The sequence below is a fragment of the Scyliorhinus canicula genome, chromosome 6 (genome assembly GCF_902713615.1).
Source record: "Scyliorhinus canicula chromosome 6, sScyCan1.1, whole genome shotgun sequence".
In the NCBI taxonomy this organism is placed as follows: domain Eukaryota; kingdom Metazoa; phylum Chordata; class Chondrichthyes; order Carcharhiniformes; family Scyliorhinidae; genus Scyliorhinus; species Scyliorhinus canicula.
This window is the reverse complement of record NC_052151.1, coordinates 29,953,516-29,971,465: the sequence shown is the minus strand read 5'-3', so window position 1 is coordinate 29,971,465 and position 17,950 is coordinate 29,953,516. Positions and strand designations below refer to the sequence as shown.

At 44.6% G+C, this 17,950-nt stretch overlaps 1 protein-coding gene across 2 annotated transcripts in view; it reads left to right on the top strand.

The window, feature by feature from the left end:
- Window positions 1-17,950, top strand: part of tmem87b (transmembrane protein 87B) — an 84,608-nt gene that overhangs the window by 12,226 nt on the left and 54,432 nt on the right. For both annotated transcript variants that reach the window (XM_038799108.1, XM_038799107.1), the window contains exons 3-5: window positions 13,801-13,892; window positions 15,246-15,386; window positions 15,476-15,529. In XM_038799108.1, coding sequence (XP_038655036.1) covers window positions 13,801-13,892; window positions 15,246-15,386; window positions 15,476-15,529 — 287 coding nt within the window. The remainder of the gene's footprint in view (window positions 1-13,800; window positions 13,893-15,245; window positions 15,387-15,475; window positions 15,530-17,950) is intronic.

Here is a 17,950-nt window from a genome sequence, read left to right as displayed (position 1 = left end):
AATGACTTGAGATTTGTGCTTTCCCCTTTCTGCTGCTCCGTGTGGCTTCAGCAGCAGCAGTTCAATGTGATTTGAAACAAATTGTTGCCTAGTAATTTTGACACTGCAATTTTGATTATGAGAGTTTGTATCGATCTTTGAAACATAAAATATATTGTTTTAAAAAAAAAAGAAAATGTCAGTGACAAAAGATAAAGTGCTTTGGTCCATCTGTTTTGAATTTTTGTCATAAATCCTCTTCCTACTCTATCTCCTAAATTCTGATTATTTTTATGGTTTGTTTGCTCAATGTGAAAGTTGTCTACACTGGGAAATGTAATGTTTCCTGATTTTGCCGCCTGGTATCGTATCAAGAAATTCCACTGTTTTAAACAGGGTAATGCCTTAAACTTTGCTTGGCTATCAGAAGAGTGACTTCTGTTGCATCAGAGTATGGTGAAAATTTTGTATTGTTTTAGGGGTCTGGACTAGAGCCCCAATTTTGGTTAAGGTCCTAGATCAGAACACAACTATTTCCATTTAGTAAAACTGAGGAAATGTTACTGCATTGCAGGAGTGATAGCACTAACCAGTAGACAGCTTTATGTAAAATCAATCTTTAATTTGAGCACAGAAATAAGCACATTAGCACGAAAGAAAGTAGCGTTACAGTTAACAGGTACAACATCATAACTAACCTCCTGAAACCTGCCTCTACATTCCAATTGAGCAACCAGTATATTTCAAATATCACTTATGTATAAAGTTGACAACCAGGCTTGGCTTGCTTATTTTGGTGCAGTGTCTTAGGAGAGAGGAACCATTTTTTAAGGACCAAGCTGAAAACTTCTGCTTCGCTTAGAGCCCTGGAAGCAACTCTTTGTCCAGACAGACCTGGGCCCTTCCATTACCTACACCAGCTGCACTCAAAGCGTACAGCGTTCTTTTGTCTCTTGTTACAAGATGTGCCTTGATTTGTTTAGCCAGGCTCAAACTGTTACAACATTACGTCAACTTGCTTTCTGCAAACAGATAAATGGCTTTTAATATCCATTAACAAAACACTTTCCCTGCAAAAATCACAGATTAACACACCCTTTAACACACCTCAAGCAGACATACTGTCTGTAAGCATTTTGACCTAAGTTTTAATAATATTTCTGCAAAAATACAAACTATAAAATATGTCAATTTTTTATATTCATCACACTAGCTTCTCTATTCACCTTGGTACTGTTGCCTCAGAAGTTCCCAAGTCGCCATCCTTGGCTGATTGCTCTTCCTCATCTACATCTTGCTTCTTAAGAATCATTGAGTAATCATGACGTAGAAGGGGGCAATTGTCCCTCTCAAATCTATCTGACATTCTCTGTAACAGTTCAGTTATCCCTATTGTCCGGCTCTATCCCCATAGAACTACAAGTTTATTTCCTTCAAGTTTTCATTAGTTTTCTTTCGAAGTCACTGTGTTAATTTCACAGCCCTTGTAAGAAGCATGTTTGAAGTGATTGTGACTCGCGGAGTAAAAAAATCCTTCCTCACATCCCCTCTGCATCTCTTGCCAAAAATTTGAAATATGCGTCCCCTAGTGCCATCAGCTGAAGCAATCAATTCATCTTTGTCCTGGAAGGGAATGACAAAATTACAGAGACAGTGAGTCGCCACATTCCGGCGCCTGTTCGGGGAGGCCGATACGGGAATTGAACCCGCGCCCACTGTGCTAAACCAGGCCCTACTAAATCTGGATTGTTTGTCCATTCACAGAATCACGACTTGTGATGGGCACCATGTTTTGCAAGCAGATTCTGGTTGGTTATGGTCATAGAACATAGAACATTACAGCGCAGTACAGGCCCTTCGGCCCACGATGTTGCACCGTCCTCTAAAACCCTTCTAAAGTCCCTCTACACTATTCCCTTATCGTCCATCTGCCTATCCAATGACCATTTGAATGCGTTTAGTGTTGGCGAGTCCACTACTGTTGCAGGCAGGGAATTCCACACCCTTACTACTCTCTGAGTAAAGAACCTACCTCTAACATCTGTCATATATTTATCTCCCCTCAATTTAAAGCTATCTCCCCTCAATTTAAAGCTATGTCCTCTTATGCTGGACATCACCATCCGAGGAAAAGGCTCTCGATGTCCACCCTATCTAATCCTCTGATCATCTTGTATGCCTCAATTAAGTCCCCTCTTAACCTTCTTCTCTCTAACGAAAACAGCCTCAAGTCCTTCAGCCTTTCCTCATATGATCTTCCCTCCATACCAGGCAACATTCTTGTAAATCTCCTCTGTACCCTTTCCAATGCTTCCACATCCTTCCTATAATGTGGCGACCAGAACTGCACACAATACTCCAAATGCGGCCGCACCAGAGTTTTGTACAACTGCAACATGACCTCATGGCTCCGAAACTCAATTCCTCTGCCAATAAAAGCTAACACACCGTACGCCTTCTTAAAAACCCTCTCAACCTGGGTGGCAACTTTCAGGGATCTATGGACATGGACACCGAGATCTCTCTGCTCGTCCACACTACCAAGGATCTTACCATTAGCCCAGTACTCTGCCTTCCTGTTATTCCTTCCAAAATGAATCACCTCACACTTTTCTGCATTAAACTCCATTTGCCACCTGTCAGCCCAGCTCTGCAGCTTATCTATGTCCCTCTGTAACTTGTAACATCCTTCTGCACTGTCCACAACTCCACCGACTTTAGTGTCATCTGCAAATTTACTCACCCATCCTTCTACGCCCTCCTCCAGGTCATTTATAAAAATGACAAACAGCAACGGCCCCAAAACAGATCCTTGTGGCACGCCACTAGTAACTGGACACCAGTCAGAGCATTTCCCATCAACCACCACTCTTTGTCTTCTATCAGCTAGCCAATTTCTGATCCAAACTGCTAAATCACCTTGAATCCCATGCCTCTGTATTTTATGCAATAGCCTACCGTGGGGAACCTTATCAAATGCTTTACTGAAATCCATATACACCACTTCGACTGCTTTACCCTCATCCACCTGTTTGGTCACCTTCTCGAAGAACTCAATGAGGTTTGTGAGGCACGACCTACCCTTCACAAAACCATGTTGACTATCTCTAATCAAATTATTCCTTTCCAGATGATTATACAGCCTATCTCTTATAAACCTTTCCAAGACGTTCCCCACAACAGAAGTAAGGCTCACTGGCCTATAGTTACCAGGGTTATCTCTACTCCCCTCGTCAGTACTTTGCCTGTTCTGAACAGCTGAAGGGAAGCGCTGTTTGACATCATCTGCCAATCCTTGGAACGTATATACCTGGCAACACACGGGCGGTGAAATTCTTGTCCCACATTTCTCATTTGCGCGATACGACAGGTCATCTGTTTGGCTTCACACTAAAACCCTGTTAGTGACAAACAGCACTTGTGTTGCTCCTGCACGGTAGCAGCATGAAATGGCTAACTTCTTCAAAATAAATAAATAATGTTTATTGTCACAAGTAGGCTTTCATTAACACTGCAATGAAGTTACTGTGAAAAGCCCCTAGTCGCCACATTCCGGCAGTTGCTGACCTTGTTCTGCATCACAAACCAGCTGTCTAGCCCACTGAGCTAAACCAGCCTGAGGGAGACTGGGCACTTTTCAGGACCAAAAGTAGTGATTGTAGGCCCATTCATGTGTTTGCGTAATATATAGAGAGTGATGATATGATCAGGATTGAATCTGATCACATGGCAAACCAGTTTAAGATTGTAATTTAGGCTCACGGTGTGGCTCACTTATGCATGCTACATGCCACATATATTCACACACATCGCCCTATACTTTGCAGACAGAAGGAACATGTCCACACATTGCACTTTTCTCAACTATACAAAAGCTTCGTAAATGGCCAATCCCTGGCTCATTCGCCAGGCCAATGCCTTGAATAAACAATAAGCAATCAGAGTCGACCTGCATGGTTTGAATTCGAAGATAGCTGGGAAGTTGACTGTTCCATTCTGCATTCTCCATGGCACCCCCCCCCCCCCCCAAACCAATCACAGTCTACTTGCCAAGCAATCAGCTCTCTTCTCATACAGTATAAATATTGTTCCCCCATTACTGTTAGAAATTTCTAGTGAGCTATCCTTTTTTTTTGAAATAATTTTTATTGAAAAATTTTGAATTTATACAACAACAACGCACCATAGTAAAATACCAAAAATAACAATAATATTAACAATCACAAACATTCGCCCCACCTCCATGCACAACACAGCATTTTAACAACAACGCAAATTAACACAATATAAAGTTACAGAATAGACACTACAAAAAGGAACCCCCCCCCCCCCCCCCCCCCCCTCCCCCTCCCGGGGTTGCTGCTGCTATTGACCAAGATACCTATCTTTGAGCCAGGAAGTCTAGAAAAGGCTTCTAGTGAGGTATCCTAATGAGTGCAAGATGAAAAGCTTTGATAGTATTGTCCCTTGGTTTGTATGCTTCAAGTGATTCATATCAGCAAAGAAAAAACATTGGTGAAATTTAAGGGACTAAAATCTGACAAATCCCAGAACCTCATGGCCTACATTTTAGGGTTCTAAAAAAGGAAGATGCAGAGAAAGTGGTTATGCTGTTTATGATTTTCTAAAATTCCTTAGAGTCTAAAATGGTCCCAGTGGATTGGAAGTTGGCAAATATAATGTAGCTATTCAAAGAAAGGAGGAAGAGAGCGGGAAAATGGGAACCAAAGGCTTGTTAGTCTGACATCCGTCATTGGAAGAATACTGGAATCTGTTACCAAGCAAGTCTTTACAATGCATTTAGAAAACGCATGGAAAGCCGAGACAAAATCAGCACCAAGGCAAATTTATTTGTGTTCTTTGAGGATGTAATGAATTAGTATTGTAGATGGATGGGAATCAGCAGATGCAGTACACTTGGATTTCCAAACGGAATTCAGTAAGCTTCCACAAAAAAGTTTAGTGCACGGGGGGGGGGGGGGGGGGGGGGGGGGGGGGGAAGAATATGTTAGTGGGAATAGATGATTGGACCCAGAGTGTTGGGATAAATGGAGCTTTTTCCAAGTTCACAGCCTGTGACCAGTTGAGTGCCACAAGGATCAGTACTGAGGTCTCAGCTATGTATTATGTCATGGACGAATACAGAGAGACTTTGGCTCAGTTTCCTGACAATACAAAACTAGGTGGAATGCATGCTGTGAAAAGAACATGAGCCTGCAAAGAAATATTGTCAGATTAGTGAGCGAGCAACAAGTTGGTAAGTGGTGCCAGAGGCTGGTTTAGCTCATTTGACTAGACAGCTGGTTTGTGATGCAGAGCAAGGCCTGCAGCGCTGGTTCAATTCCTATACCGGCTGAGGTTATTCATGAAGGCCCCGCTTTCTCAACCTTGCCCCTCGCCTGAGGTGCGGTGATCCTCGGGCTAAATCACCACCAGTCACCCCTCCCCCTCAACGGTGTGAAACGTGTAATGTTGATGTTCAGTGGGATTTGGGTATAATCATGCAACATCCTGGGGGTTGCCATTGACCAGAAACTGAACTGGGCAGCATGGTAGCACAAGGGGATAGCACTGTGGCTTCACAGCGCCAGGGTCCCAGGTTCGATTCTCTGCTGGGTCACTGTCTGTGCGGAGTCTGCACGTTTTCCCCGTGTCTGAGTGGGTTTCCTCTGATGCTCCGGTTTGCTCCCACAGTCCAAAGACGTGCAGGCTAGGTGGATTGGCCATGATAAATTGCCCTTCGTGACCAAAAAAGGTTAGGATTACGGGGAGAGGGTGGAAGTGAGGGCTTAAGTGGGTTGGTGCATACTCGATGGGCCGAATGGCCTCCATCTACACTGTATGTTTTATGTTCTATGAACTGGACTAGCCATATAAATACGTAGCTACAAGAGCAAGTCAGAGGCTAGGAATCCAGAGGCAAATAACGCGCCTCACTCCGCAAAGCCTTCCACCATCTATAAGGCATGAGTCAGGAGTGCGATGGATGAGTGCAGCTCCAACAATCAAGAAGCTTGAGACCATTCGCGACAAAGCAGCCCATAGATTGGCACCTCATCCACAAACATTCACTTCCTCCACCACCAATGCACGGTCGTAGCAGTACGTACCATCTACAAGATGCACTTAAAGAACTCCCCAAACCGCCTTAGACAGCACCTTCCAAAACTTCAGCCACTAACATCTAGAAGGACAAGGGTAGCAAGTACATGGGGACACCACCACCCATAGGTTCCCCTCAAAAGTCACTCATCACCCTGACTTGAAAATGTATTATCATTCCTTCATTGACAAAATCCTGAACTCACTCCCCAAAGGTGCTGTGGGTAAAACTGCGCCACATGGACTGCATCGATTCAAGAAGGTAGCTCACTACTACCTTCTCGAGGGCAATTGGGAATGGGCAATAAATTCTGGCCTAACAACTGAAGTCCACATCTCAGTTGGACAGGGTTTTGTGAGACCATTCCTGGAATATTGTCTGCAGATTTGGTCTCCTATATTTGCATTGGAGGTGGTATGGTGAAGGTTCACTACATTGGTCTCTGGGATGTTTGTGTTATCCCATAATGATAGGCTGGGTAAATTGGGTCTATATTGTCTGGAGTTAAAAAGAATGAGTGGCCATCTCATTGAAACATACAAGATTCTGAAGGGGCTTGACAGGGTAGACATGTTGTTGTTGTTGTTGTTGTTTCCCCTAGCCTGGGAATCTAGGACATGGGGGCAGTCTCGGGATAAGGGGCCAATCATTTAGGATTGAGGTGACAAATCTCTTCACTCGAAGGGCTTGGAATCTTTTACCCTGGAGGCTTATGGATACTCTATTGCAGAATGTATTTAAGGCTTCAAAACTCAGATATTTGTTTCACTTGGCAGAGGGATATGGGAAGCAGGCAGCAAAATGGAGTTAAGGCAGAAGATCAGCTATTATTATGTTGAATGGCAGAGCAGGCTTTAGAGGCCATATGGTGTGCACCTGCTCCCATTTCCTGTGTTGTTATCTTTTACAGAAGATGGAGAATAGATTGTAACCTTGTACACTTCAATAAAATCTTCCCTCAATCTAATTTGCTTCAAGGAAAACAGCCACAGCTTCTCCAACCGAACCTTGCAGTGCAAATGCCTCATTTTTGGAACTGTTCTGGTAAATCTCCTCTGCGCACTTTCAAGGATCCTCACAGATTTCCTAAAGTACAGTGACCAGAACATGGTGCAATACTCTGGTTTGGGTGAAGCCATTCAACTCTACTTCTAACCCATTTGTCTAGATATGTTGTCAGACATCAGTTTTGAATTGAGATTCGCTTTCATCCAACTAAACGGTAGCAATGTGGAAATCATCGATGCCCGCCTGAAACTCTGTACACTTGCCGCTGATTCCATCCATCCCTCTCAGATTGATCACATCCTCTGCTTTCTATTCAACTTGAAGTTGAGCTTCCAATCTCTTTATCATTTCTTTCAGAAGATCTGTCTACTTCAACTCTGTAGTACCACCTACCTCTCCCTGTATGTCACTCAGCTGCCACCTTTTCGCTTGATCATTTGCAGTGCTATTCTGTCGGACCTCCCTTCTCTTTTATTCTACTCTAATATCTCTTTTAGATTTGGCTTTTTTTTAATGTGCATCCAAGCTCCTTTGATGTTTTACCATGTTAAATATATTATTTGAATGCAAACTGATTTTATAATCAAGTTTCATGATACTTTGAAATGGAAAAGTAACTTTGTAAAATAATATACTGGACTGTATTTCTACATGTTCCTGACCTTCTAGTGGTACAGAAGTAATTCTGTATTTGGAATGGAAATTGAAGGCCAGTAGTGATCTAATCATTTAACGTACCTTTATAATTTCACATCATCTCAAGCTGTGAAGAAACCATCGGCTACAAGACCAGGAAACACCAAGACTGGTTCAACAAGAATGACCACACCTTCCAAGAAGAGGAAAGCTCTCTGCTCCCGACAAAATGATATAGAACATAGAAAAATACAGCACAGAACAGGCCCTTCGGCCCATGATGTTGTGCCGAACTTTTGCCCTAGATAAGAACAAATTAATCTACACCCCATCACTCTACCGTAATCCATGTACCTATCCAATAGCCGCTTGAAGGTCCCTAATGTTTCTGACTCAACTACTTCCACAGGCAGTGCATTCCATGCCCCCACTATTCTCTGGGTAAAGAACCTACCTCTGACATCTTCCACCATTCACCTTAAATTTATGTCCCCTTGTATGGCCATCAATTAACTATGGCGGAGGTACAGAGATGAACTAGGGACATCAAGAACCCATGGTGGACTCTTAAAGATAAGGAGCTGCAACTCCTCACTGACGAGCATGACACCTGGAGCTTCTTCAGTGCCACCAAGGCAATGTATGGATCCAATACACAAGACCTCAAAATGGTGCGGAGTAAGGACGGAATCCTTTTGAGAGACAGAGAAAACATTGGTCTTCTACGGAAAGAACACTTCAAAGTACTCACAACCACAGATGAGGAAGTGTTTGATGAAATCTCCCAACTCTCCATCAAAGATTTTTTTTTTAATAAACATTTTATTGAGGTATTTTTGGTTTTACAGCAACCGACAAAATAAACAACATACATAAGTCTATAAACATAGTGCAAAAAGCCTGCTTCCTCCCTTACAAGTCCCTACTCTAATCTAAACTAACCCCTCCCCTTCTGCTGACGTTTAGTTTTCTGCAAGAAGTTGACAAATGGTTGCCACCTCTGGGTGAACCCTAACAGTGACCCTCTCGAGGCAAACTTGATTTTCTCCAAACAGAGAAAGCTAGCCATGTCAGATAGCCGTCTTCGGGGGCTTTGAGTCCCTCCAAGCTAATAATATCCACCTCCGGGCCACCAGGGAAGCAAAGACCATAACGTCTGCCTCTTTCTCCTCATAGATTCCCGGATCTTCTGACACCCCGAAAATCGCCACCTCCGGACTCGGTGTCACCCTTGTTTTCAATACCGTAGTAGACATGATGCCTGCAAACCCCTGCCAGAATCCCCTGAGCTTTGGGCAGGTCCAAAACATGTGGACATGGTTCGCTGCCCCCCCCCTGCACACTTTGCACATCTATCGTCTACCCCAAAGAACCTGCTCATCCGGGCCACTGTCATGTGAGTTCCCCATCAAAGATGATCTTGGACTCCACCAAGCGTGGACAAATTCAAAGCCGTAGTTAAATACATGAAAAATGGAAAAACCGCAGAAGTAAATGGGATCCCAGTGGAGATTTTAAAATTTAGGAGGAGAAGAGATCACCCATCATCGCCACCATCTTCAAGAAAAGAGACCGGCCGACTATGGGAACTATCAATTAATCCCCCTACTCTCCATCGGCGGGAAGATCATTGCCTGAATCTCCACCAGCCACCAGCTCCCAGTCTCTGAAATAATCTTTCCAGAAAGCCAGTGTGGCTTCGACCAAACCGTGGAACAGCGGACATGACTTTCACTGCTCGGGAACTCCCAAGAGTAATGCCAGGAGCAACATCATCCACTCTACATGGCCTTCATCGATCTTTCCAAGGCTTTTAACTCAATTGATCAGGAAGTGCTACAGAAGATCTTGTCAAAGGCTGGCTGGCCAGGTAAATTCATAAACATCCTCCGACTCCTCCATGTCACGATGTTGGCCAAAGTCCTCACTGATGGAAAAAAGATACAAACCTTCAAGGTCAAGACTGGTGTTGAATAAAAATATATATTTTTTAAAACTGGCTTCAAGCAGGCATGTTTCTTCGCCCCCACCCTTTTCTCCATCTTCATCGCCACTATCCTTCACCTTGTCAAGAGTAAGTTTCGCAGTAGAATGGACATCGTTTACAAGATGGACAGAAAACCTTTCAACCTCAAAAGGAAATCGACACTGACATCGCTGGTGGAACTTCAGTATATGGATGACATTGCCATCTCCACTCTCTCGGAAGAGAATTTCCAACTCATGATTGACACTTTCGCAGAAGCATACCAAAGAATCAGCCTCGAGTCAAGAAGACCTACCATTGGCCAAGACTTTGGCCACTAGGATTGAGGACTATGTCTCGGGAGTGATCAATGAGGATCAGACGGGGTTTGTGAAGGGCAGGCAGCTGAATATGAATTTGCGGAGGCTCCTGAATGTGATCATGATGCCCTCGGAAGGGGGGGGATGCAGAAGTGGTGGCGGCAATGGACACGGAGAAGGCCTTCAATCGGGTGGAGTGGAAGTACCTGTGGGAAGTGTTAGGCAGATTTGGGTTTGGAGAGGAATTTATAGAGTGGGTCAAATTGTTGTATCAGGCCCCGATAGCGAGTGTGTCGACGAACCGGCTGCGGTCGGGGTACTTTAGATTACATCGAGGGACGAGGCAGGGGTGCCCCCTGTACCCCCTGCTGTTTGCCCTGGTAATTGAGCCGCTGGCCATGGCGTTGAGGGAGTCCAGAAACTGGAGGGGGCTGGTTCGGGGGGGAGCATCGTGTTTCACTATGCGGATGACCTGCTCCTGTACATTGCGGATCCGGTGGAGGGGATGGGGGAGGTCATGCAGATTCTTAGGGATTTTGGAGACTTTTCGGGTATAAGCTGAAAGTTGGAAAAAGTGAGCTTTTTGTGATACATGCGAGGGGCAGGAAAAGAGACTTGGAGAGCAACTGCTTAAGATGGTGGAGAGGAGCTTTCGGTACTTGGGCATTCAGGTGGCTAAGAGCTGGGGTGCCCTGTACAAGTTCAATTTAGCACGGCTGGTGGATCAGATGGAGGAGGACTTTTAAGAGGTGGGACGTGCTGCCGCTTTCCCTGGCGGCCAGGCTGCAGTCCGTAAAGGTGACAGTCCTCCCCAGGTTCTTGTTCGTCTTCCAGTGCCTTCCCATTCTCATCCCCAAGTCCTTTTTCAAGTGGGTAAATAGGATTATTACGGGATTTGTGTGGGCAAACAGGACCCTGCGTGTTAAAGACTGTTCTTGGAGCGCAGTGGGGGGGGGGGTTTGGCGCTGCCGAACTTTTGCAGCTATTACTGGGCAGCGAATATATCCATGATTCGGAAATGGGTAATAGAGGGAGAGGGGGCGGCGTGGAAACGGCTAAAAGCGGCGTCCTTTATAGACACTAGCTTGGGGGCACTGGTGACGGCACTGTTGCCGCTTCCGCCGACACGGTATACCACGAGCCTGGTGGTGGCGTCAAAATTGAGGATCTGGGGGCAGTGGAGATGGCATAGGGGGGAGGCAAGGGCTTCAGTCTGGGCCCCGAGACGGAACAATCACAGGTTCGTTCCGGGTAGAATAGACGGGGGTTCCTAAGTTGGCACAGGGCAGGCATCAAAAGGATGGGGGGCTTGTTCATTGATGGGACTTTTGCTAGTCTGAGGGCGGTGGAGGAGAAATTTGGGCTACCCCGGGGAATACCTTTAGATACATGCGGGTTCAGGAGTTTGTGAAAAAGCAGGTGGGGGAATTCCCGCTGCTGCCTGCCCGGAGGGTACAGGACAGGGTGGTCTCGGGTGTGTGGGTAGGGGATGGCAAGGTATCGGAAATATATCAGGAGGCGGAGGAGGTCTCGGTGGAGGAGCTGAAGGGCAAATGGGAGGAGGAGCTGGGTGAGGAGCTGGATGAGGGCCTGTGGGCTGATGCCCTGGGCAGGGTCAATTCCTCCTCCTCTTGCGCCAGGCTTAGCCTGATTCAGTTTAAGGTGGTGCACTGGACGCATATGACGAGAATGAGTACGTTCTTTGGGGTGGAGGACAGGTGTGTGAGGTGCTCGGGGAGCCCAGCAATCATGTCCATATGTTCTAGGCATGTCCGGCACTTAGAGGATTTTGGAAAGGCTATGTCTAAGGTCTTGAACGGGTAAAACCAAGTTGGGGGATAGTGATGTTTGGGATATCGGATGATCCGGGAGTGCAGGAGTCGAAAGAGGCTGGATTTCTGGTCTTTGCCTCCTTGGTAGCCCGGAGAAGGCTCTTGTTAATGTGGACGGACGCGAAACCCCGAGGCTTGGGTCAGTGACATGGTGGGATTTCTCAGGTTGGAGAGGATAAAGTTTGCCTCGCGAGGGTCCTTGCAGGGGTTCTCCAGGCGGTGGCAACCGTTCCTTGACTTTCTCATGGAACATTAGGTGGACGTCAGCAGCAACAGCAAACCAGAAGGGGAGGGGGGTGGTTTGGGAAGTGGATGGATTTCATTTGTAAAGGGCAGATACCTGAACTCATTTTGTTAAGTTTTTTTCTGTTTTATTACTATGTTTTCTTTTCGTTTTTCTTTTTGTAGTTGTTTGTAAAAATTATTGAAAAATTTTGAATAAAAACAAATTTAAAAAAAAAGACCTACCCTACCCAGGGCAAGATCTGGTGTCTCCCTCCATCAAGATCAACAGAGAAACCCTCCCAAATATGGAACATTTCTCATACCTGGGGAGCCACCTCTCCTCTTAAGGCTGACATTGATGCGGAGATCCCAACATCATATCCAGTCTGCGGGTGCCTCCTTCGGATGCCTAAGAATGAGGGCTTTTAATGACCGTGTCATCCATGCTCATTGGTTTGAAGAATCCCTACAGTGTAGAAGGAGGCCATTCGGTCCATCGAGTGCTGACACCAAGATTCTCGTTTAAAAGACAGTCACCCTCCTAACTCTTCTATATGGCTCAGAAACGTGGACTGCGTACAGACGCCACCTCAAGATTCTGGAGAGGTACCATCACAACGCTTTTCCGCATCATCCGGGAGTATAGGTGTACTAACATCAGTATCCTTGAAGGAGCCAAGAGCACCAGCCATGATAATGCAAAACCAGCTCTGCTGGGCAGCCATGTGCTTAGGGGCACGTTAGCAGTGGTTAGCACCGTTGCTTCACAGTGCCAGGGCCCCAGGTTCAATTCCTGGCTTGGCTCACTGTCTGTGCGGTGTCTGCACGTTCTCCCTGTGTCTCTGTGACTTTCCTCCGGGTGCTCTGGTTTCCTCCCACAAGTCCCGAAAGACGTGCTTGTTCGTGTTGCGATTAGGGGGTCTTCACAGTAACTTCATTGCAGTGTTAATGTAAGTCTGTTTGTGACAATAATAAAGATGATTATTATTATTGTTCCGACTACCAAAGCAAATATTCTTTGCCCAGCTCAAGGAAGGCTTCCGAACAAGAGAAATACAAAGCAATCGCTTCAAAGGCATCTTGAAGGCTTACCTCAAGAAATGCAATATATCGACGTCATGGTCTGGGAGACCCTTGCTCAGAAAAGATCTACATGGAGGAACCTGCTGATTGAAGGGTCACAATTCTTCAAGGAAGACCGGAAAAGAATCCTGAGGAAGGAATATCAGCAATCTAGAGTCCAAGGATCGATCTCGCCTCCTGAAAACACCTGTCAAGTGTGCGATTGAAGGTGGGGCTCCAAGGTCGGGCTCATCAGCCATGCAAGAAATCTCAGAACCCTGTAACGCGGAGTCATTTAGGTGGACAATCATACTCATTAGCGAGTGATCGGCGAAGAATAGTTTCACAGTTGACCTGGGTGGTTATCGAAGTTACGCAAACAATCATTCCGGCCATGCCAATGAACTACAAAGTCACGCCGATATTCTGTTCACGAACTGACTTGGGGAATTTGTGTATGCAAGTAAGCAAAGAACCTATCTTGTTTGTTCCAAGCTAAGTGGTGTTTTGATCTTGTCAATTGATACAATTGAAAATTGTTATTTCATGAAGGGATAATTTCCTGAATCCCCTTTGTAACATGTTGTACATGTGCAGCAGTTTACCAAACAGTTGTAATATTCTAAAAGTTTCCGTTTATATATTTTTTTTCTTTTGCCCCCTTCATAGTTGTTTCATTCAAATGTCCTGAAGCAGTATCGCTTACAGTTGAATGGTACCTCAGATATTACCCTTGCCACAATGAATTTAATAATATTAAAGTAAGTATCCTGAGAAAATAATTTGTGTGCAAACTTAAAATGTAAAAAACGTTCATGCCTTTGTAGCTTTTTACAGTGGCAATGTAAACAGTCTTTGGTAAATATTCAAAGTACAAAATTGTAATTTTATTTGGGACACTAAACTTTAAGAATATCTGACTTCTCTGAATTGTCAACTATTGTCATTGGACCAGGCTTTTAATATGCAATGAAGCAAAATACTGCAGGTGCTGTAAATCTGAAATAAAAACAGAAATTGTGGGGGAAACGCAGCACCGTCTGTGGAGAGGGAGGAACAGAGTTAATGTTTCAAGTCCGTATGACTCTTGTTTCCTCTCCACAGATGCTGCCAGAACTGCTGAGTTTTTCTAGGATTTTCTGTCATTATGTGGAATGTTCACTTGTATTGCTATACTTGCTCGGTTCTTGAAAAACACATCCTGAGGGATACAATTGGTTGAAGGGGTGTAGCCTTTTGTAGCTACAAGGCAAGGGTCATTTAATGGGTTAATTAATTCCCATGAATCTCCACAAGGTCAGCACGGTAGCATTGTGGATAGCACAATCGCTTCACAGCTCCAGGGTCCCAGGTTCGATTCCGGCTTGGGTCATTGTCTGTGCGGAGTCTGCACATCCTCCCTGTGTGTGCGTGGGTTTCCTCCGGGTGCTCCAGTTTCCTCCCACAGTCCAAAGATGTGCAGGTTAGGTGGATTGGCCATGATAAATTGCCCTTAGTGTCCAAAATTGCCCTTAGTGTTGGGTGGGGTACTGGGTTATGGGGATAGGGTGGAGGTGTTGACCTTGGGTAGGGTGCTCTTTCCAAGAGCCGGTGCAGACTCGATGGGCCGAATGGCCTCCTTCTGCACTGTAAATAAAAAATTCTATGTAAGGTCAACACTGATTTGTTAAAGGGGTAAAGCCATTTAAGGTTTATTTATTCAGTGCAATGTCCGAATGAAAAACCATTTATTTGTTCATTCAAATCGTCACTAATCAATGGTCATATTATTAAGCTCTTCTTTGGGCTCAACTGCAAATATTTTTAGCTTTGCACTGATAAGACATCAGAAAAATACATTTGAGTTTAGCTGCATGCATTCAACCTAAAATTCAAACCCCAGTCGGAATCACAGTGTGGATTTTGTGAACTTTTCAGTAAAAGCTGCAACTGGCAAGTGATTATAAAATCTCCCCATAAAACTTAGTTCCTGTTACTTAAAGGAGGATAATCCTTTTGCAAGCTATTAGCAGAAATGCATCAATTTTCAGCATTTATTTAAAGATCTTAACATTTTGCTGCTCCTGGTCTCCTGATCAATCTAGTCGGTTTACATATTCTTTCCCTTTTGTTAGGATATATATGACAAAAGATTTTCCAGCAGTGGTGTTAGTAATAGTCTTGAACCTCACCCATTAAGTCACGGACAGTACATTGCACACAAGACTGAAAATATTGTTTGCAAAGAAGAAATCCAGGTCTTCCCAAAATTTAATGTGAGTATATGAAAGACGTGTTAAAATATCATAACTATTTAAATTAAAAAGCTCTGTCCTTCAATCTAACATATACCTTTCTATTTCAGATGAGCAAAGACCTACCCAAATCTGTGGTGGTACAGACATCAAATACAAACATGGTAATTAATTGGTGGTATTTTATATTTGCCTAACTGGAATACAGTTACAGCTTTAAAAAAAAAATTATCCATTTTTTTTTTCCTAATTAATGAGCCTACCCTGCACATCATTTTGGGTTGTGGGGGTGAGACCCACGCAGACAGGGGAGAATGTGCAAACTCCACACGGACAGTGTCCCAGGGCTGAGATCGAACCTGGGACCTCGGTGCCGTGAGGCAGCATTGCTAACCACTGTGCCACCATGCTGCCCGGAATACAGTTACAGCTATGTCAATTTTTTTCATCAACTTTAACTCTTAACATACTTAACTGATATTGTGGCCCCGGAATTAGTTGTAGTAATAATCATGATATGACTACCAGCAATTAAACATGGAAATTGAGAAGCTGCTGTCAGAGATACCCTGCCCGTCCGCAGCGAATGCTGCTTGGCCCTTGCTGATAGATTTAGCACTGAAAGCATTGTAATGGTTTGAACTTGGGATTCTTGCCCATTAGTACAGCATTAAGGACCGCTGAAAAAGTTAGGGCTCATACATTTAGGAGTTATTTAGTAGCATATCGGTGCAGAGTCAAGCAGATTAGAGTCGTGTGGGAAGAAGGGGTTTGTCAAATAGGATTTTCCTTTCATAAGCCAATTTGAGTCTAGTTGATTTGTTGCTCGTTATGCTTTCCCTTAATTTGCTCTGTTTTAATTACCTTTGCTCAAGAGTCGCCAGGTATCTTTCTGATACCACCACAAGATCCAAAACCGAATACTGATCAATGACTCGATACACCAGTTAGTAAGTTTGAAATCAATGCACATTTATTTACACACAGTCACTTATTACTCATGCACAAACACTACTCACTGAACTACAACTACTACTAAAAGCCTATACTTAGCTTCGAGTGCCCACTCAGTCAGAGGAACAATGGCTGTTGTCCAGTTCTGATACTGCTGGCTTCGAACTGGTATAGAATAGTAGCTAGGAGCGTCTATCTCGTAGCGTGCGTTGCCCTTAAACTTACTTGGCTGGTGCTTGGCGGGCCTCTCGTTGCTGAGAGCCAAAGGCCAAGGTGAAGATGGAGAAAATAAGAGTAAGAGTGCGAACTGACCTTGGGGACTCTGTTTTATAGTCCCCAGGGTTTCTAACCCTTCTGGGCGGATCCTGGACTTGGTCCCAATTAATTGGACCATGTCCCAATCCTTTGTATCGATTCTCTCCAATAACGGGGCGTTCCCCATTCGCTGGGCGGGCTCTAGGTGACCGTTGGCCTGCCTTTGTTTTAGCCTCCACTGGCGCCAGGGAGTCTGTCCTGGTACCGATTGTTTCAATGTTTCTTTTTGTCCCCGGAGATAGCTCATTACTATGCTAATGGCTTGTAGTTTCAGTTCTGTCTGGGTTGTGTAAGTTCCAATACACAGCAAACCTTGCACCTGCTTGTTTTTCTAGTGCTGTCCATTTTTCCCTGCACTCTTTGCGAGTACCCATTTTGGAATCGGGACGTGGCCACCCCAGGTGGCTACACTCCCTCCTTATGATCCTCAACACGAAGCGTGAAGATCACACTGCTGCGATGTCTTTGTTCTCTGACCAAGCGGGCACCCATGACTAGGCTGTACTCTGACCCTAACTATGCAACATATTTTTAACTAAACAATTTTACATACACACATCATCAAAACTCTATGGGGCGCTATGTCATTAAGGACATGCATTACAAAATAAATGAGATACCCTCAATTACAACACAGGAGAGAAGATTGGTAATTCAAAGGCTTTAATCATCTGAGAACTGAACAGCAGCCGAGAAGTGTGCTCATCACATGCTGCCGAGTGAGCCTCATCTTATATACCGTTTCCTGGGGGCGGAGCCCCCCAGGGTTCCAAGCCCGGTCTTAAAGGGCCAATGCATTAAAGGTAAGGTACCGTTACAGCAGCTACTGATAACATTCATCACAATAAAAAACTGGAACCTCTAACTATTCTCAATAAACTATCCTCACTCAAACAATTCAAAAATATACTAACATCTTAACTGTACAAAAATAGCAGCATTCAAATTTCTCTGGTTTGGCAGTCAAACACAGAGTTCACATTTCTTAATTCAACAAACGAGCACACACAAACAAAAAAACAAATGTACTTTAATCCATGTCAAGGGGTTCGGGGGCCTGGCGGAAACCGAAAATAGGGGATCTAATTCTGTATACCAGGGTGCGAGAGCGGCAGGCTCTCCTTCGCCATTTCTTCATTCGAATGGTCTGCACGATACTGCAAAGTATCGGCAGTGCTAAAAGTGCTCCAACGACATACGAGAGGGACTACCAAGTGATAAACTTGTCACACCAGGTCGGGGTACTGTTGACTGTTACTGGGCTCTGTACTGTGGGGGAGTGAATCATTGATGGCCTGTGGGGTGGGTGTGAGGGG